Raw genomic sequence first — 21430 nt, 5'->3', positions numbered from 1 at the left:
AGTAGCTGAGATTACAGGCACACACCACCACACCCAGCTAATTTTGTATTTTTAGTAGAGACAGAGTTTCTCCATATTGGTCAGGCTGGTCTCAAACTCCTGACTCAGGTGATCCACCTGCCTCAGCCTCCCAAAGTGCTGGGATTACAGGCATAAGCCACCGCTCCCAGCCATTTTTGGTGTCAAACTAAGATCATGGGCTGGGCATAGTGGCTCACGCCTGTATTTCTAGCACTTTGGGAGGGCAAGGCAGGCCAATCACCTGAGGTCAGGAGTTCAAGACCAGTCTGGCCAACATGGCAAAATTCCATCTCTACTAAAAATAATACAAAAATTAGCCTGGCATGGTGGCAGGTGTCTGTAATCCTAGTTACTCAGGAGGCTAAGGCAAGATAATTGCTTGAACCTGGGAGACAGAGGTTGCAGTGAGCCGAGATTGCACCACTGCACTCCAGCCTGGGTGACAGAGTGAGACTCCATCTGGGGGGGAAAAAAATCATGGCAGGAGGCCAAGGGGAGAGGATCAGAGCCTGGCAGTGCCAGTATTGGTGGCAGCATTAGGCCTGGCATGGGCTGGATTCCAGGGAGAGCACAGAATCTGTAAGCACAGGCCATGCTCCAAGGGCTACCCATCAGGTAACTTATAACAGGTAGTTCTCAAGGCCCAGCCAGACTGCAGACACCATGAGTATAGTCCAGTCTCCAAGTAAGATTGTCAAACTAAAGGAATGCCTAAGGAGGTATTGTCCTTGGATATAGAGTATCTCAAGACACTGAAGCTTAGGCTGGGACTGTGGCAGTATCCACAATATATGTGTTGGGGTGTGTGTGTCTCTTGTGTATATTTTACCTTTTTTTTTTTGAGAGGGAGTCTCACTCTGTCGCCCAGGCTGGAATGCAGTGGGATAATCTTGTCTCACTGCAACCTCTGCCAGGTTCATGCAATTCTCCTGCTTCAGCCTCCAGAATAGCTGGGATTATAGGTGCCCCCATTATGTCCAACTAATTTTTGTATTTTTAGTAGAGATGGGTTTTCACCATGTTGGTCAGGCTGGTCCTGAACTCCTGACTTCAGGCGATTCACCCGCCTTGGCCACCCAAAGTGCTGGGATTACAGCCGTGAACCACTGTGCCTGGCCCTAGCAAGGATTCTTAACTTGCAATATATGATTGAGTTTCAGAAATTATACATAAAATGTTTGTGCATGTGTATGATTTCTAGGGAGAGCCATAGCTTTTATCAGATATGTAAAAAGTTATGAGTCACTGGGGTACAGGGAGCTGGCACTTCACTATAGCAGTGGACCATGTGTAGTATATTTGCAGGTTTTGAGCAATTTTATCAAGCAGATGCTTGTCCAACAAGGGTCATTTTCTGTCCAGGTACAGGACCACCTGCAAGGGGAGCAGATGATAGCATTCGCAAGTATGTCCTGCCCCTAGAGTAAAGATGAAGGTCCATACAGACACACAGTCACGGCCACACACATGCTTCCCATGCTCCTGGATGGTGCATGAGCTCAACTCCATCAGACATGTGTGACATAATAGTTAGCTGGTGTTCTCAGTTTTCAGGTGGGGAGGCCATCTCCACACTGCTAACAGCTTTGCCTCCCAGGCAGTGGGAGTGATGCAGGCTCAAACCTGTTTCACCAATCCCTCCTTGCCTACTTTATTCCTCCATCCAGTGTCCAAAAACCAAGCCAAGTGGGATTACTTGCTGCCAGAGCCAGAGACTCAAGTCCGTAGTAGACCACAGACAGGGGCCTTACACTCTGTCTACAGGGCTGTAGGCTTCATCATGTAAGACTTTTAGGGGACTACAACTTCATTCCAATTCTCTAAGGTAATGAAAAGAAGGCTGCCTTCCAGACAGAGTACAGGCAATTTGGACTGTGCATTATGAACTCCAGCATTAGCAAAAACCCCTATCTTGCTGGTTCTCAATCAGGAGCACTTTCAGTTGTCACAAGTTGGAAAGGTGGGTGTGGGGTGGTACTAATATCTATTTTTATTTTTAGTACTGCCAGAAAAAGTAATGAAATACTGATAATATAGACATGGTACAAAATGGATGACTCTTAAAAAACACTGTACCAAGTTAAGCTGGGCATGGTGACTCACATCTGTAATCCTAGCACTTTGAGAGGCTGAGGCGGGTGGATTGCCTGAGCTCAGGCGTTCAAGATTAGCCTGGGCAACATGATGAAACCCCATTTCTACTAAAATACAACAACAACAAAAAAAGTAGCTGGGCATGGTGGCGTGCCCCTGTAATCCCAGCTACTTGGGAGGCTGAGGCAGGATAATCACTTGAACCCAGGAGGCGGAGGTTGCAGTGAGCTGAGATTGCACCTTTGTACTCCACCCTGGGTGACAGGGTGGGTGGACTCCATCTTGAAAAAACAAACAAACAAACAAACAAAAAACAAAACACTATGCAAAGTTAAAGTAGTCAAACCCAAAGGTCACATATTACATGATTCCATTTACATTAGATGTCCAGAATAGGTAAATCCATAGAGATGGTTCATTAGCATTTCCTGGGGCTGGGAGCAGAGGAGTTGGGACTAGGGAAATGACTGCTAATGGTACAGAGTTCTTTCTCAGGTGAGGAAAATGTTCTGGGATTAGATGGAGATTGTTGCACAACTTTGGGAATATGCTAAAAACCACTGAATTGTGCAGTTTAAATGGGTGAATACTATGGCATGTGAATTGTATCTCCATTTAAAAAAGGTCAAAAAAAATGGAGAAAGGCCAGGGATACTGCTACACATCCTATAACACACGGAATAGCCTCCCACAACAATTATCCAGCATAAAATGTCAAAAGTGCCAAGGTTGGAGAAACCCTGCAAAATATCTGATAAATAGCATCTACATGTTGTTTAAGACCAGAGAGTGATTACACTTTTGATAGTATTTCCACATGCTACCTGGACCTGGCCTCATATGAAGTTCCTGCCTGGGCTACACTGAGTTGTCTCTTTTATAATCATTTACACAAATCCAGACGGATCAGTTTCTAAACAATTTGAGGCTGAATTCTTGAAGCACTCTCTTCTCTCGATGGGTCTAAATAGATAGATGTGCTTAAAATTTTTATGGGTTTATTTTTTTTTTTTTTTTGAGGCAGAGTCATGCTCTGCACCCAGGTTGGAGTGCAGTGGCACAATCTTGGCTCACTGCAACCTCCACTTCCTGGTTTCAAGTGATTTTTGTACCTCAACCTCCTGAGTAGCTGGGATCACAGCCAAGTGCCATCATGCCTGGCTAATTTTTGTATTTTTGGTAGAGATGGGGTTTTGCCATCTTGGCTAGGCTGGTCTTAAACTCCTGGCCTCAAATGATCTGCCTGCCTTGACCTCCGCCAGTGTTGAGATTACAGGCCTGAGCCACTGTGCTGGGTCTGATTCTCCTTTCTTTAATACATTAAGAAAGAACAATGAAAGGGGAATTAGGAGAAGAGAACATCCTCTTCCATCTCAGGCCCATTCTCCAGCAGATCAGTTTTTCAAAATTGTTCACATGTAAGTTGGAGATCTGGAAATTGGAAATGGGAGATTGGAAATTGTAGATCTGGAAATTCCTTTAGAACTAGCCATGTTTGGACAGACTTTGGAAAGATTTCATGTAGCCCCAGGGATACTGTATCCCAGTCTGCAGACTACTGGTCTAGATCCTTGCTATGCAAAGTGTGGTTCATAGTCCAGCAGGATGAGGACCACCTGGGAGCATGTCCAAAATGGAGAATCTTGCTAAAATGCATAGTATAAGGAGATCCCCAGGTAATTCACATATACATTAAAGTTTGAGAACCCACCTGCTTCTATCCATGGTCCTGAAGGAAAAATACTTTCATCATATATGTTAAATGCATCTTTCTCTTTCTTTCTTTCTTTCTTTTTCTTTCTTTTTAATGGATTGGAGGTTTCAGTGGGACAGGAGAATCACAAGGAATCAGGTGTTCAGAGGAATGTATTGAGTAGAGGTGAAGAACTAGGATGTTGAAAGTAAGAAAAGGAGAGAAGGAGAGGAAGAAAGAGGAAGAAAAAGAGGGAGAGAGAACAGGAATATTGCTTCATTCTAAAAATGGGTATTAATAATGGCCGATCAATATTTTTGGTATTTAAAATGGAGAACTCTATAAATATTTATTGAGTTTACTTGTTCCGGATCTGAGTTGAAGTCCTGGATATCCTTATTAATTTTCTGTCTCGTTGAGTCTAAATCTCGTTATGGGTCTTATGTTTCTGGGTATTAAGATCTCTTATTGTTGCATTGATCCTTTTACCACTGTATCTTTGTTGCTTTGAAATCTATTTTATCAAATGTGAGAATTGCAACTCCTGCTTTTTGTTTATTTATTTATTTTTGCTCTCCATTTGGTTGGTACATTTTTCTCCAACCCTTTGTTTTGAGTCTTTGTGTATCTTTGGATATACTGTTAGGTTTTGGCTGTATCTTTTGATTGGGGAATTTAGTCAATTTAAATTTAGGGTTACTGCCATTTGATGTTAACTGGCTATTTTATCCATTCGTTGATGTAAATTCTTCTTTATGTTGATGCTCTTTACATTTTGGTATATTTTTAGAAAGGCTCATACTAGTTGTTCCTTTCTATGTATAATGCTTCTTTCAGAAGTTCTTGTAAAGCAGGCCTGGTGGTAATAAAATCTCTGAGTACTTGCTTGTTCATAAAAGATTTTATTTTTCCTTCAATTGTGAAACTTAGTTTGGCAGGATATGAGATTCTAGGCTGAAAGTTCTGTTCTTTAAGTATGTTGAATATTGGCCCCCACTGTCTTCTGGCTTGTAGGGTTTCCACTGAGAGATCTGCTGTAAGTCTAATAGGCTTCCCTTTATGGGTAACCTGGCCTTTCTCTCTGGCTGCCCTTAGTATTTTCTCCTTCATTTCGATCCTGGTGAATCTAACGATTATGTGCCTTGGGGTTGCTCTTCTTGAGGAATATCTTTGTGGTGTTCTCTGTATTACCTGGGATTGAATAGTGTCCTGCTTTGCTAGATTGGGAAAATTTTCCTGAATAACATCCTGAAAAGTATTTTCCAGCTTGGATTCATTCTCTCCATCACATCCAGGTACACCAATCAAACGTAGATTGGGTCTTTTCACATAGTCCCATATTTCTTGGAGAGTTTGCTCATTCCTTTTCATCCTTTTTTCTCTATTCTTGTCTTGTCGTTTTATTTCATTAAGTTGTTCTTCGGTTAAATGCATCTTTCTTTTTCTTTTTTGAGAGTCTTGCTCTGTCGCCCAGGCTGGAGTATAATGGTGTGGTCTCCATTCACTGCAACCTCCACCTTCCAGGTTCAAGCTCTTCTCCTGCCTCAGGCTCCCGAGTAGCTGGGATTACAGGTGCCCACCATCTCGCCCGGCTAATTTTGTATTTTTAGTAGAGATGGGGTTTTACAACGTTGGTCAACCTGGTCTTGAATTCCTGACCTTAAGCAATCCACCCACCTCAGCTTCCCAAAGTGCTGGGATTACAGGCATGAGTCACAGTGCCTGACCATTAAATGAATCTTATAGGCCTCTTGAAAGTATAAGGTTATGATTATTGATTCAGTGTCATAGCAGAAACAACTGCTAGCCCAGTAATTTTCAACCCCAGTTGCTCATTAGAATCATGTGGGTTTATTTTTCAAAATACCTATGCCCTGTCCCAAACCGAGAAATACTGATTTAATAGGTCCCGGATGGGATCCAGGCATTAGTTGATTTAAAGTGCTTTAGTTGATTCTACTGTCCAGACAGGACTGAAACCACAACCTGTTCCTCCGGATCACCTACCTGAGAAAGGTTGTCCGCTACTCTGAATCCTAGCTGTTGCAGTTGCCAAGGGACTCCAGAAACAGGTCTAATCTGTTAATCTAATGTTGCCAGGTTTTATCTGCAAATAATCGAATCCAAGATATGTGGGTTGATATCTCCAACCCAGCTGGAATCCTGGAAGGAGGGTACCAATGTAGAAACCTGCCCAGAGGAAAGGATCCTTCCAGAGGGACATATTGGGTAAACACTCTGCCAGGTCACCTTCTTTGTAATGAGTGCCATGAATCCGGCAGGACTGCACACAAAGGGTGATATCGCTCCAGGCCAACTTTGGGGACGAAGTCTAGAACTCTGTTCTCCAGCAGCTGAGAGGATCTCAACTTCACTAAACACTGACGATGGCCTGGTTTCTAATCTTTTCCTCTGTTAGGTCTTTCATTGCAGAGTACAGATAAACCAAAACCTCTTTACAAAATATTTTTATCCTTCATGGATTGCCTTTTTCAGTTAAGTGGGATTTTTTTTTCCAGTCTCTGCAGAGACTGTCAAAAATTGCCAATGCGGACTATATTGCAAGTTGTTATGGCAGGGTATTGGGAAAAGTTTTCAATTAGCAATAATCGTGCCTTGGATAAACCTCATTGGCTACTAACTGCCACTGCACAAAGCTTAAGTGGGATTTTAAGAACAAAAACTACTTAAACTTCCTGGAGAAGTGGGTGGCCACAAGACTGAAAAGTTATCAAAGTTTGGCAACCTTGGCAAGCAGGTAATATCTCTGTGAACTGTGATGGCATCACCGTTGAGCGCAGGGGCACACGTTCCAAACTGCCCCCACCAAATCAGAATTCTCTGTCCTTAAGCACTTTCTGCTCTGGGAGTGGTTGCATCCTCCCATAGAGCGGAGCCAGGAGAGATAAAGGATACAGGAGTTCTTCAGTACTTCTACCCCAACATCCTCAATTACCCAGGGCATGGGACAGGATCTTCCTTTAGCTGCCTATGGAGGTAGAGGCAATTTAAAATAGAAGCATCCTGAGGCCAAATCAGGTATCAGTTATTGGGAGATGAGTCCAAATGCAGTGATCCAAAGGAAAGAAAAATCAGAGATGAAAAGATATATCAGAAACGCTCAGGTGTCCATGGTACCAAGCAAGCAAAGCTGGAGATGGAAACAAAAGTACGTAAGTAATTGTACTAGTAAGACAAAGCTGGCAATCATCCAGGGGCAGCCTTGAGTTCAGGGCAGGTTAAACCAAGTCCAGTTTCAAGAGGTGGGTATGTGCCCACCAAAAGGGTTGGATGAAGATCCCTAAATGATACACTGATTGTTGGGAATGGCACCAGACTTCGGATGAAAGCTGAGGATGGCAAACGGGTAAGTCTACATGATAGCAGAAATGGCTTCACCCTGTCCCAACAAAGATATTGATGATTCAGATGAAAAGAGGCCTGGCTGTAAAGAACAGACAAGTGGCTGGACTAAATGGTAACAGAAATGGTGAGAGTTGTCTCACCATTACAAGTCGCTCTCGTAAGTGACTCTTATAAGAGTCACTGGTAAGCAGTTGTCTTCGGCCACAGGTAAACTTCACTAAATCCAGAGAGCTTCATCCATACTTGAGGAAAAAGGGAGATCTGAATCCTATTGCTTGGATCCTGTCTATCCCCATGAATTGCACCATTAGAGATTCAGGAAAGTACCATTCACATAATCAAAGCTGCCCCAGAAGCCACACTAAAGGGAAAGCTAGAGACACAGCATTTTATTATTTAGATTATTTCTTCTGCCTACCTCCATGCGCCTAGTTTTTCCGAAGCTCACTGTACAAAGGAATTCATTTCTTTTTTTATTTAATTGCGACAGGGTCTTGCTCTGTCCCTCAGGCTGGAGTGCAGCGGTAGATTCTAAGCTCACTGCAGCCTCCACCTCCCAGGCTCAAGCAATCCTCCCACTCAGCCTCCAGAGTAGCTGGGGCTATAGGCACATACTACCATGCCTGACTAATTTTTTGTATTTTTTGATGGCAGATGAGGTTTCGCCATGTTGCCCAGGCTGGTCTTGAACTCCCAAGCTCTAGCAATCTACCCTCCTTGGCCTCCCAACGAGCTGAGATTACAGCAATAAGCCACAGCGCCCAGCCTAATTCCTTCCTTCCTTCCCTTCCACTCTCCCTCCCTCCCTTTGTCCTTCCTTCCTTCTTTCTTTTCTTCTCTTTTTTTTGAGATAAGTTCTCACTGTGTCATCCATGCTGGAGCGAGTGGTATGACCTTGGCTCACTGCACCTCTGCCTCCCGGGTTCATGAGATTCTCCCACCTCAGCCTCCTGAGTATCTGAGACTGCTGTCCTGTGCCACCACACGCAGCTAATTTTTGTATTTTTTGGTAGAGATGGGGATTTCACTATGTTGGCCAGACTGGTCTCAAACTCCTGACCTTACAGGATCCACTTACCTCAGACTCCCAAAATACTTGGATTACAGGGTTGAGCCACTGTGCCCAACCCTAATGCATTTCTTCGTTTCAGAAAAATGCTCAAACTGTGTTTTTCCTCTGCTCTCACACCAACACAGCAACAATCAACATGGAAGACTTCTGTGACCCCCAAATATGTGAAAACTTCTCCCCATCAGCAAGCAAACAATCAATTCTGCAGCAGACACCAACTAGGTGTCCCTCAATTCCATTCCAACACTATCTACCAGGATAGCAACAGATCCCACAAATTAAAAGCTCAGTCCCACAAGACTGCCCTCTCCCATCAGCCACAAGTCTGGGCTTCTGGAACTTCTCACCAACAAGCTTCAAGGTGTTGTTCCCACCACCTCCTCTTTAGGTCTGATTAATTTGCTAAAGTGGGCCGGGCACTGTGGCTTACACCTGTAATTCCAGCATTTTGGGAGGCCAAGGCAGGTGGATCACCTAAGGTCAGGAGTTCAAGACCAGCCTGGCCAACATGGTGAAACCCAATCTCTACTAAAAATATAAAAATTAGCCAGGCATGGTGGCAGGTGCCTATAATCCCAGCTGCTCGCTGGCTGAGGCAGGAGAATCGCTTGAACTTGGGGGCAGAGGTTGCAGTGAGCTGAGACTGCATCACTTAACTCCAGCCTGGGAGGAAGAGTTAAACTCTGCCTCAAAAAAAAAAAAAAAAAAATTGGCTAGAGTGGCTCACAGAATTCAGGGAAGCACTTGCTCATGTTTACTGGTTATTTTAAAGCATACAGACAAACAGCCAGATGAAGAGATACATAGAGTAAGGTCTGGAAGGGTCCCAAGTGCAGGAGCTTCTGTTCCCACGGAGTTGGGGTACGCCACCCTCCTGGCACGTGGATGAGTTCTTATTCACTTTCCTGCCAGCCTCCACGTGTTCGAATCTCCAGAAGCTCTCTGAACACAGTCCTCTTGGGTTTTTATGGAAGCTTCATGACCTCAGCATTCCTTGTCCCAGGGTGTGGGGCAGGACCCTATCTGGAATGAGGGTCTTATGACCCACAATCAGAAAGCAGGGCAAGATTAGAGTCCTGCCTTGAGGCAGGTGAAAGCGAGGCAGGAGAAAGTCAGAGAGATTCTGTTTCCCGAGGCCTGCTCCTGAGTCCTAACTCAACGTTTATAACAAAAGACTGTATAACAAGGGCTACGGGAGTAATGAGCCAGGAACCAAGGACAGAAACATATATATTAACATCACATTTGTCATTGAGGTTGAGCATTTTTTCATGTTTATTATAATGTGCATTTTCTTCTTGGTGAGCTACCTATTTATTTTATGTTGTGTATATTTTCCCACAGTAAAAGAGAACAAAATAATTTACAGCGCTACATAGTATCCTGGAGAGACAGTCATAAAAATTTTTAAGAAAAAAAAATCCATGTTTCTCTGAATCGTAAGGTATATAGGTGTGTGTGTTCACAAAAAAAGGAATGGAAGGATATAAACCAAATTGTTAATATTAATGACCTCAGGGAGTATGCAGTAATTACTGTTTGGCTATAAGAAGGGGAATTAATTTAGAGGTCAGATCAGGCTCAAATCCCTAACTCCATTACTGTTTTGATGTGTGACATGGACGAATAACATGCCAGTTTCTTCATGTGTAAAACAGGAAGAGAAATAGAGCTGTTGTGAGGAGTGGATATTACAACAGGGCCTGTCACAATAAAGTATAGCTATTGTCATCGTATTATTATCTCCTTCAGCATCTACTTCGCTGTACCATATCTGTCCTTCCATTCAGAACTTTTTTATTGGGACCGTAAAAAGATTTTTAAGTATCAAAAGACAAAAACTTATAAATAAAAACAAAATTCAAAAAGCCTAATAATGAGGGGGTTTGCATAGTACTTGTTTCTGATCTCACTAGAGCTAGCTTGCCTCTGAGGCCATCTGAGATAGCTAAACTTTGGCCCTAAAGGATTGGCACAAATTTGGAGACATGTGGCCTACATTTCTTTCTTCTTGACCTGTCTTCACATAGAAGGTGCTCTTAAGCCTCACAGACTAGGAGCTCCTTCTCAATCTCTCCACACCTTCACTTGTTCTTTGCTATTCCTACTGTCACCTTCCTCTTTTCTCCTGCCAACATCAACAGTTTCTTACACTGCAAATATTCTCTTTTACTTACTGGAACTCTCTCCCTGACTGACAGAATGATAAGGAGTTGTTTTATTTGCTGTTTGAGTCACAAATATCATTTTTATCCAATCCCAACTTTGCCTTTTTTGTAGGACTACTGCTACATTTATGTTCTCTGACTTCAGACATCTGGAGCCTTTAGGCAGTGATTAGATTTCTTCTATGTGCTTTACAACACTTCACAAATTCATTAATGATAAACAGGAAATAAACCAATAATTCTCCTGGTTTATTTCACCCTTAGGACACTCATCTATGAAATCAGCAATCTTATTCCTGTCAGAACAGGATGCCATGTGCTTCCCCGTTAGCAAAGAAGTCTTAATTTTATTAATTACAATACTTACGACTAAAACAACGCAGGACCTCTTTCCATGGATTTCACATGATGATCGTCAGAGTCTCTCATTTCTCTGCTTCCTTCTGCCATCTTTATATTCACTTGCCTTTTGTTTCCTTCCCTTCCTTTCTTCTCTCTCCCTCTTGAACATTTTAAAGCACCTCATGTGTGCCCAGCATTTAGTAACAAAGCTTGAGCAAAACAGGCCACCTTTTCATTATTATGGAGCTTACAAGCCTAACTGGGAGTTGGAGACTTTCATCAAATAATCACCAAATCTATAATGTTAAACTGCACTTAGTACCATGAAAGAAAACACAGTCCCCTGTGACAAATCTGTGTAGATGAAGGCTTCATCTAGGAAGTGGTAGCTGAGCTGGAGTGAGAAGGATAAGAAGGAGTTAGCCAGGCATCTCCCTGCATTTAGAGAACCGAGTAGGCAGAGACCAGGATTGTCATAGCATTTGCTCCTGGGTCTGCCTCACAGATGTGCTCAAAAAATATTTGTGGAAGGGAGGAAGGGGCAATACGAATAATATAAAATAAATGTGTCCTGCTTTGTTTTGATACTGAGCAATGAATAAATTTAACTAACAAAAAAAAATCTAAAATAGAAAGGGGAGTGTGGCACAAGATAAGTCTGCAGAAGTACCAGCCAAATCACACTGGGGCCTTTAAGAGTATGTAGAGATTTTAGTCTGAATCCTACAGAAATTGAAAGCCACTGAAAAGTAATTCACAGAAAACATAGCTAATTTTTTTACAGCTTACAGTTTTAAAAATTATGTACTAGATACTGTGCTAAAGACTCTAATTGTACTATTTTAATCCTTGAGACAATCCTATGATATACTATTAATATTCCAATTTTACAGAATGAGGATACTGAAGCATAGAGAGGCTGTGACTCCAAACCCCTACTCTTAACCACCATATTACACCTACACAGTATTCACAAGGGAGAGACGTAAGGTAAGCAATTACGTACAGCTGATTCTCATCTCCTTGGCAGGCCTAGCCCCACTATGGAGTTGGGAGCATAGGGGTATCAGGATTTAATGAGCCAATCATTGACTTTACGCCCCTTGTTCTGACTCCCTATTAATAAAATAACCTCCTAATTATATTCTGGCTTCCCATACAGATTTTTCTTCTGGGAGTAATGGACTGACCAGCCTACACACGCATTTTGTTCCAGTTGACAATTTTATTACTCATTGTCATAAACTGGCATTCTGCTTTTTAAAAAAAAATGAGATAACATTCAAACAAACAAACAAAACCTGATAGTCTCATACAGTTACTTTCCCACCAAGGGTTAGCTTGAAAAGCAAAAGACAACAAATAAAAATACCATGATCTAACGTCTCTTCTGTGGTCCAACCTTTTCTTGCTGCCGGCTTTGAGCGACCCTGAACTTGGCCAGGGAGTCTGGGGATGAGCCCTTTCTTTACCTTCTTTGTCGATGCCCCCAGCACAGCCCAAGTGCTTCCTTTGTTTCCCGGTGAGCCTTTAGCATATCCCACCTTTCCTCCCGCACCCGCCGCAAGGACTGTTCTTGGGAATGCACTTCGTTCTTCCGGCAGTACGCAGCTGGAGGCTGTTACTAGGGGTCTCCTTCACCTCCCCAGCGTAAAGTGCATCCCATGCTAAGAGCAGGCCGTTCCCTGAGAACGTCATTAAACGCGGCGTTCCTGTCCTGCGCTCCGCTCAGGGCCACCAGGCCACCAGCCCCTGACCAGACCTGCACGGAGGCCCAGCCCCAGAACCAGCGGCAGAGACCCCCGCCCTCAACGCGGGCTCCCTTCAAACGGGACTCCTCGACATCAGTTCCTGACTCCCACTCCTTGCCGGCTCAAGTTTTGTTTTGCTCTTTTTCCCTCTGTCTATAATTCCTTTATTGGGAAAAACTGGGACAAACGCAGGTGGACACTTTAAAGTGAAAGCTTCATGAAGCAGCCTATTTCACGCCGTCGAGAGAGCTGCCCAAGCACATTCAAGGGAGTGAATGGCTCCCACCCACCAAAAAAGAAATGATCGTTCCATATTCTCCCGAGCAGAGGATTGAGACATCGATTTTTACCCCCCTTCGAAGGCACAGGAAGGCCACAGGGCAAGGACGGCCTTGGGAGCGGCCTCCTTTCTCTCTGGGGGAAAGGCTGGAGCGCAGCCTCCACTTTAAGTCCACGAAGCAAGAAGGGTAGGGGTTACTCAGAAACTTTAGCGCAGGGAAGCGGGGTGGAGGGCGATTGTTTAAATCGATGGCACACCCTCATTAATCTGCTTTCCGGCCATCTTCAGCAGAGCCATTCACCAGGAAACGACTAGAAGGTGGGCCGACGCCCCTCAGATTTCCCGGCGCCGGCAGCGAGCCGGGCGGGAACGCCGAGGGAAGGCCGTGAGGAGCCCTCGCTGGCCGGCCAAGATGGCCACCTTCACATGGCCGACCGCCACGGGCTCCCTGTCACCAGGCATCTAGAGGCGGGGCGGCCAGAAAGACCCCAGCAGGAGCACAAAACCTCTGCGATTCCCGCCGCCTCCGCCGGGGGACGCGACCTCCGGGACAGCTATCCCAGCCAACGGTCGGAAGGGAGGTGCCATGTCACAGCACAGGGGAGCGAGTCCAGCAAGCCCCAGTCGCTTTTCCTCCCACATCGAACATGGAAGGGCACAACTCTCAGCCTCCTCGCATCTGCACTTTCCCCAGGCTCTAGCTGCTGAAGATGGCTAAACGGTCTCTGAAGGGCCGGACCGTCTCGGCCCCTCCCGCAGCCGCGCAGAATGGTTCAGCCCGGCCTCTTTGGAGCGCGCTGCCCTTCCTTCCCAACCCCCGCGCGAGTGGTGCATTGGCGGGCGGCGCCGAGGGGCGGGACCCGAGCCGGGCGCGCGCGGGCACTGCTCTATAAATAGCGGGCCGCGCCGCCCGTCGTCTCGTTCGCTCCGCGCCGCCCGCTTGCTCTGAGTAGGTCGCTGTCCATTGCTTGCGCACTTCGCAGCCGCCGCCTCGCCGCTGTTCTTCTCAACGCCACTTCCACTCATCGACACCAACACCAACATGAACGGGCAGCTCAACGGCTTCCACGAGGCGTTCATCGAGGAGGGCACGTTCCTCTTCACCTCAGAGTCGGTGGGGGAAGGCCACCCAGGTGAGGGGACGGCCTGGAGCAAAGCGTGGGGCAGGGCAGAGGGCAGCGGGCAGCGCCGAGGTCCGGCTGGCTGGTGGTCGTCCTCGTCCGCCTGATGGTGGGAAGAAGGGTGACCGCGCGCTTTCCTCGTGGCGTCTCCAAGGCCGGGCGCGTGGCCGCCGCTCCTCTTCCCCCTCCCCTTCCTCTTCTCCCCTCACCACCCTACCCCTCCCATTCGGCCGCGCGCCTCGGCATGCGGAAGGTTCCAGAAAACGAGAAGGGCGGGGGCCGCGGCCGCTGGTGTGTTCTGGCCGGGGAGGGAGGGCACTGTTAACCCCTCCCGGCCCTGCCATCAGACAAACCTGGAGTGGGCGACCCGCCTCGCGTGCTCGCGTCCGGCCCTCGGGAGCGCGCGCCCCGCATTGCAGCGGTGACCACGTGTTTGCCGCATGTGGCATCTGGGCAAGGGGGAGCCGTGGGCCTCCCGGGCGCTCGGTTTGAGGGGGGTGTGGGTGGCCTATGCCTCGCGACATCGTCTGGCTGCACTGCCTCCGTGGTAGGTCTTGACCACTCGCTGGAGAATACGCACATGCCCTTCGGCGGATATGGCCTTGTCTTCAAGGTGACAGCCTCTGACTAAATATAGCTCATGTCCGAGAAGGCAGTCCTTATTTGGACCCCATGTGAAAAGGATGGGAAGCATGAATTAGGAACTGCCATTGCTTTGGGTTCCCTTTTAAAGTCTTTGGTGCTTACCGTTAGGCAGGGTTTTACTTCGCTTGAGGCTTTGTCCGCTCAACCGCCATCATGGGGATCAACTGGGCACGTGAAAGAGTAAAGCTATTTCCAGGAACTGAAAATCTCAGCCTGAACATATTTGCTAGTAAAGATGATTATTTGGCTCTTTAGGCTGTTTCTGCCCTTAGGATGACCGCAGTAGCTATCTAGTCTGGTGGCTTTACGGTCTGGTCAGTCTACTGTGCCTATGATGAAATCTCACGAGTAACTTAGTGGTATGAGGACAAAACCCAGGATATTGGTGGGTGCTGAAGGTCAGCTGTTAAACCAGTTAAAGTTTTACTAACTGGTTTAACAGCTGACAAAACTTTAACCATTACTAACTGGTTTAACAGCTGTTAAAACTTTGACCAGTTGTTAAAACTTGATCCTCTAGTCTGACTTGTACGTTATATTTGGATTCTATTTTGGGTGGTTATGAAAATTCAAATGAACTTTAATTAGAGGGATATTTGTTCCTTCTCCCTTCTAATGACAGATACAGCAGGGAGAAGTTGGACAAGGATTCGGAATATGTTTAAGCATTTTCTACACTGTTAAGCTTTTGTTTCCTGCGCAATTCCTAACAAAATCAAGTAATTGCCGTTTTAGTTACAGACTGCCTTTCCTTTAATTAATTGAATTCTGTTGTTGCTCATTATAATGCTCCTTAAGATAAGGGAGACTGGCCTACCTATGGCCTCAGTTCTACTAGACCCCCAGGTGCACAGGGGTTTGGTACAGTTGTGGAGCTGATTATGATGTAGGGCAAATGCTGTTTTAAGAGATTGGACTAACGGTTCACCTTTCTGATGGGTGGTTAGATTTATAATGCAAACTTCGAATTATAGGGGTAAAGTGCTTATACAATGAATTAAGATGTATTAAGCATTTCCAAGTAGTTGCAGGGAGGGAGCTTGACATACATTCTTCGTTTGGAGAAATTGACACAGGAATTTGTTTTCCAGATAAGATATGTGACCAGATAAGTGATGCTGTCCTTGATGCCCACCTTCAACAGGATCCTGATGCCAAAGTAGCTTGTGGTAGGTTGATAATGTGCTTGCTTATTAACTGGTGGAAAGGTAGCATAAAAATTATTTTTATAAAAGTGATACTTGAGTTGAATCTCTTTTTATTAGAAACTGTTGCTAAAACTGGAATGATCCTTCTTGCTGGGGAAATTACATCCAGAGCTGCTGTTGACTACCAGAAAGTGGTTCGTGAAGCTGTTAAACACATTGGATATGATGATTCTTCCAAAGGTTTGTGTTAATAGTTGTGCTCATTTTTTTCTAGATAGCAGCTAGTGAGATTTGAAGAAACTCCTAGAATGTTCCTGCTAATCCTAAACTCCACTGTGTTTTACTATACTCTTATGCTCTATTCTGTTCGTTCTCTAAAAGGTCTGATGGTTTGGGTATATTTGATTTCTTCAGTGTTTAGAATTCAAAATAATTGCTGTAAATAGGAGATACTTCTATGACCTAAACAAGACGTTGTGTTTTTTGCTGATAGGGTTTGACTACAAAACTTGTAATGTGCTGGTAGCCTTGGAGCAACAGTCACCAGATATTGCTCAAGGTGTTCATCTTGACAGAAATGAAGAAGACATTGGTGCTGGAGACCAGGTATCTTGGTGTAGCGGCTGTTTTAATCTCTTCTAACATGAAATTCTGGAGCTTGATCACATTGATGACTTTTCCTTCTTTAGGGCTTGATGTTTGGCTATGCCACTGATGAAACTGAGGAGTGTATGCCTTTGACCATTGTCTTGGCACACAAGCTTAATGCCAAACTGGCAGAACTACGCCGTAATGGCACTTTGCCTTGGTTACGCCCTGATTCTAAAACTCAAGTAAGTAATTATAAAACTTGGTTGTTTGATTTATTATATCAGTGTAGAAGATCCATACTTTTGATAATAGCCAACTGAAAAAGCATTTGTTTTACTGTATTGTAACTCAGAGAAATGAATACAAACCTATTGTTTGGTAGACTATTCTGATAATCTGTATTGTCTTCAAGGTTACTGTGCAGTATATGCAGGATCGAGGTGCTGTGCTTCCCATCAGAGTCCACACAATTGTTATATCTGTTCAGCATGATGAAGAGGTTTGTCTTGATGAGATGAGGGATGCCCTAAAGGAGAAAGTCATCAAAGCCGTTGTGCCTGCAAAATACCTTGATGAGGATACAATCTATCACCTACAGCCAAGTGGCAGATTTGTTATTGGCGGGCCTCAGGTAATGTCATTTTGTTGCATTTTACTGGATTTTTTATGGTTACTTAAAAATTTGGCTACCACATTTTTTCTAGGCTTTCTGAAACCTACATGTGAATCGTCGGAGGATATTTGTGGGTGAATTCAGAATAGGCAACCTAATCCACTTCTTGGAAGGCACTAGGCATAAAGTAACTTAAATCCTGTAATTTCAGGGTGATGCTGGTTTGACTGGACGGAAAATCATTGTGGACACTTACGGCGGTTGGGGTGCTCATGGAGGAGGTGCCTTTTCAGGAAAGGATTATACCAAGGTCGACCGTTCAGCTGCTTATGCTGCTCGTTGGGTGGCAAAATCCCTTGTTAAAGGAGGTCTGTGCCGGAGGGTTCTTGTTCAGGTATATACTCTTTTATATAACAGGAGCGATTTAAAGTCTTCTAAGTGGGAGGGTATTTAGTAGTAATCCACTTAACTACTTGTTTTATACCAATGTATTATACAAGTGTGCAGGTCTTTTCAATCACTGATTCTTAGGACATTTGAATCCTTTTTAGGTCTCTTATGCTATTGGAGTTTCTCATCCATTATCTATCTCCATTTTCCATTATGGTACCTCTCAGAAGAGTGAGAGAGAGCTATTAGAGATTGTGAAGAAGAATTTCGATCTCCGCCCTGGGGTCATTGTCAGGTAAAGATGGTAAAGCCTATTGCTAGTCAAGTATTGAGGGTGTGGGTATGTGTATATATACTTAAGTCTGAGAGGTAAAGGTGTGAAGGAAGGCTTCTCAAATGGGAATATATTTTAATTCCTAGAACAGTTATGAACTGCTGCCTTAGTTATTTGAGAAATTTTAAATTATGGTGCTCCATGGCTTAGGCTAACCACCCTAGAGAATCTTCCAGTTTTGATATTTGAGCTTTGTGCTCTTCTTACCTAAGGGTGTTTACATTAAGAAATCTAAAGTGGGTTGCTCAAGGCTTGTTATAATGTAAAAACCATGGTAGGGTGTGGGCAGCGGGGACCTTGGTAAGTATTCTGTGATCTCAGATGAGCTTTTTGACAATTGAAATTTCTCAGAATAATGAAGTTTTCACATTTGTTGAGCCAGGGATGGAAAAACAACTATAGTTACTAATAAGGACTGTGCAAGGAGTTTGGACACCAGGGAAGTAACACTTTTGCCACAAATTTTTTTCCTAGCATATCCCAGAGAACTCATTTGCCAGAGCTCTTGAAAATGAGTCTTGCTGATTGTTTTGCTTTATTTTAATTTAATGCTACATATTAAGTTACGGACTTGTATATTCCAGGGATCTGGATCTGAAGAAGCCAATTTATCAGAGGACTGCAGCCTATGGCCACTTTGGTAGGGACAGCTTCCCATGGGAAGTGCCCAAAAAGCTTAAATATTGAAAGTGTTAGCCTTTTTTCCCCAGACTTGTTGGCGTAGGCTACAGAGAAGCCTTCAAGCTCTGAGGGAAAGGGCCCTCCTTCCTAAATTTTTCTGTCCTCTTTCAGCTCCTGACAGTTGCAGTCACTCTAGTCAATGACATGAATTTTAGCTTTTGTGGGGGACTGTAAGTTGGGCTTGCTATTCTGTCCCTAGGTGTTTTGTTCACCATTATAATGAATTTAGTGAGCATAGGTGATCCATGTAACTGCCTAGAAACAACACTGTAGTAAATAATGCTTTGAAATTGAACCTTTGTGCCCTATCACCCAACGCTCCAAAGTCCTAATTGCATTGACTTTCCCACCAGATGCTGAAAATGTCCTTGTAATGTGCACGTAAAGTACTTGTAGTTCCACTTATAGCCTCTGTCTGGCAATGCCACAGCCCTGTCAGCATGAATTTGTAATGTCTTGAGCTCTATTATGAATGTGAAGCCTTCCCCTTATCCTCCCTGTAACTTGATCCATTTCTAATTATGTAGCTCTTTGTCAGGGAGTGTTCCCTATCCAATCAATCTTGCATGTAACGCAAGTTCCCAGTTGGAGCTCTAGCCTGACATCAAAAAAAGGCAGTTACCATTAAACCATCTCCCTGGTGCTTATGCTCTTAATTGCCACCTCTAACAGCACCAAATCAAAATCTCTCCACTTTTCAGCTGTCTTTTGGAGGACGTACGTAATAAGGTTTTAATTTAGTAAACCAATCCTATGCATGGTTTCAGCACTAGCCAAACCTCACCAACTCCTAGTTCTAGAAAAACAGGCACTTGGCAGCCTTGTGATGTCATACAGAGAAGTCACAGGGCAGTACCTGAGGGTCTGTAGGTTGCACACTTTGGTACCAGATAACTTTTTTTTTCTTTATAAGAAAGCCTGAGTACTCCACACTGCACAATAACTCCTCCCAAGGTTTTAACTTTGTTTTATTTTCAAAACCAGGTCCAATGAGCTTTCTGAACAGCTGGTGTAGCTACAGAGAAACCAGCTTCCTTCAGAGGGCAGTGCTTTTGGCGGGGAGGAGAAAAATCCCTTCATACTTGAACGTTTTCTAATTGCTTATTTATTGTATTCTGGGGTATGGCGTAAGTACAGAGAAGCCATCACCTCAGATGGCAGCTTTTAAAAGATTTTTTTTTTCTCTCTCAACACCATGATTCCTTTAACATGTTTCCAGCATTCCCAGGTAGGCCAAGGTGTCCTACAGAAAAACCTTGGGTTAGACCTACAGGGGGTCTGGCTGGTGTTAACAGAAGGGAGGGCAGAGCTGGTGCGGCTGGCCATGGAGAAAGCTGACTTGGCTGGTGTGGTACAGAGAAGCCAGCTTGTTTACATGCTTATTCCATGACTGCTTGCCCTAAGCAGAAAGTGCCTTTCAGGATCTATTTTTGGAGGTTTATTACGTATGTCTGGTTCTCAATTCCAACAGTTTAATGAAGATCTAAATAAAATGCTAGGTTCTACCTTAACTCTGTTTTTCATTATTGTTAAAGTGCTTTGGGCCCCATGTATGACAGTACACATGCCCCATAATTCCAACACTTCTGAAGGCTGAAGTAGGATCACTTAAACATAGGAGTTGGAGGCTGTAGTGAACCATTATCAAGCCACTGTACTTTAGCCTGGGTGACTGTGAGACTCCACATCTTAAAAGAATGGTATCATATGACCTGAGAATATTATATGTGTACCTTTAACCCTGAATTGTAATCTTAGCTGTATTAGGAAAATCACCTCAATCCCTAGACCCACTGTAGGCATTTAAAGGCTTACAATGCAGTAAAAGCAAGATTTGATACTCCTGGTTGACGCAGGCATTTCTGAGTTTTCAACTAATATTCAGGGCTTCAAACTATTGAAGACATAAAAACCAATAAAGGTATTAGCCTGGAAGAAGTACTGTCCATCCAGTCCTGGCAATTTAAGCCTAATCTACATACATTTTATTAAAATAATGAACTTGGTGTTAAGGGCTGTAGTTTCATATTCCCGTTTGGGAAGTTATAAAATGTGATTTCTAGTCTATCTTGCAGAGATAAATATACAAATGAAATTTATTACAGTGAAAATGCTGATTTTGCATTTCACAGGTTGTGTAGAAAATCCATAGACCATGCTGGTCTTGAACCTAGGAGTTATATTTCTTGTGGCATCTGAATGGTGGTCCAGCTTTTTACTCTTGTTTTACAAATGTAAATCAAGAAACGCTTGCACCTGTTAGCATGGAGGCTTAAAAACTTGGAAATCATTGGCCGGGCACGGTGGCTCACACCTGTAATCCCAGCACTTTGGGAGGCCGAGGCGGGTGGATCGCGAGGTCAAGAGATGGAGCCCGTCCTGGTCAACATGGTGAAACCCCATCTCTACTAAAAATATAAAAAATTAGCTGGGCATGCCTGAACCTAGGAGGCGGAGGTTGCGGTGAGCTGAGATCGCGCCATTCACTCCAGCCTGGGTAACAAGCAAAACTCCGTCTCAGAAGAAAAACTTGGAACTCTAGGCTGGGTGTGGTGGCAGGTGCCTGTAATCTCAACTACTAGGGAGGTTTAGGCAAGAGAGTTGCTTGAACCTGGGAGGCGGAAGTTGCAGTGAGCTGAGATAGCACCACTGCACTCCAACCTGGGCAACAAAGTGAGACTCCATTTCAAAATATGTTGGGAAATAGGGGGAGGGTAAGGTTAAATCCTATGCAGATTTATCAATTAGCCTTGTTCCAACTTGAGAACCTGAATTTTGCATATTGAAATGCTCCAGAACAAGTCTGGCAGTTTCATAAAGGAGTTTTTAGATGCCAATACATTGCAGATAAACATACTGGCTAAATTAGGGTAATGAGCATCAATAGATGCCTCTAAGTTGGTAGAATAGCATCAGAGAAGTTTTCAAAAAGTAACTGCTTTAAGGTTATGTTTAGTATTTGCTAAGTAAATGAAGATTCCCCAGTCTTCAAGGAGCTTGGGGAATACAGTATTGTTCTGCCTAGCCTAGGGGAAAAAAGTATCTTAAAGGAAACGAAGGTGGAGGATGAACATTAACCAGGCTAGGGAGAACAGAGCCAAAGGAGTGAAAGCATAACAA

General features: G+C 44.2%; 1 protein-coding gene, 1 long non-coding RNA gene and 1 other non-coding gene across 3 annotated transcripts; 2 read left to right on the top strand and 1 right to left on the bottom strand.

The window, feature by feature from the left end:
• The first annotated feature begins 1709 nt into the window (after positions 1 to 1709).
• On the top strand, positions 1710 to 12044 carry LOC144579245 (uncharacterized). The gene is made up of 3 exons (XR_013526423.1): positions 1710 to 1846; positions 11650 to 11746; positions 11919 to 12044. It is a non-coding gene; the product is annotated as an uncharacterized LOC144579245 (long non-coding RNA).
• Positions 6328 to 6467, bottom strand: LOC118147483 (U4 spliceosomal RNA). Its single transcript, XR_004733943.1, has one exon. It is a non-coding gene; the product is annotated as a U4 spliceosomal RNA (small nuclear RNA).
• Positions 12045 to 13707: 1663 nt separating the features above from the next.
• On the top strand, positions 13708 to 19821 carry MAT2A (methionine adenosyltransferase 2A). The gene is made up of 9 exons (XM_002757555.7): positions 13708 to 13920; positions 15645 to 15722; positions 15819 to 15941; positions 16195 to 16307; positions 16391 to 16534; positions 16705 to 16923; positions 17117 to 17299; positions 17457 to 17590; positions 18214 to 19821. Exons 1-9 carry the CDS (start codon positions 13830 to 13832, stop codon positions 18314 to 18316), a joined length of 1188 nt encoding a protein of 395 aa, XP_002757601.1. The 5' UTR covers positions 13708 to 13829; the 3' UTR covers positions 18317 to 19821.
• Positions 19822 to 21430: the final 1609 nt, after the last annotated feature.

Source organism: Callithrix jacchus, chromosome 14, assembly GCF_049354715.1.
Source record: "Callithrix jacchus isolate 240 chromosome 14, calJac240_pri, whole genome shotgun sequence".
Taxonomy (NCBI): domain Eukaryota; kingdom Metazoa; phylum Chordata; class Mammalia; order Primates; family Cebidae; genus Callithrix; species Callithrix jacchus.
This window is presented reverse-complemented; position numbering and strand designations above follow the sequence as displayed.

Excerpts from the sequence above, each read along its gene's own strand:
- MAT2A (XM_002757555.7), top strand. The coding sequence starts at position 13,830 with ATGAACGGGCAGCTCAACGGCTTCCACGAGGCGTTCATCGAGGAGGGC. Across the intron at positions 15,723-15,818 it reads TGATGCCAAAGTAGCTTGTG|AAACTGTTGCTAAAACTGGA; the intron begins GTAGGTTGATAA and ends TCTTTTTATTAG. Across the intron at positions 16,308-16,390 it reads ACATTGGTGCTGGAGACCAG|GGCTTGATGTTTGGCTATGC; the intron begins GTATCTTGGTGT and ends TTCCTTCTTTAG.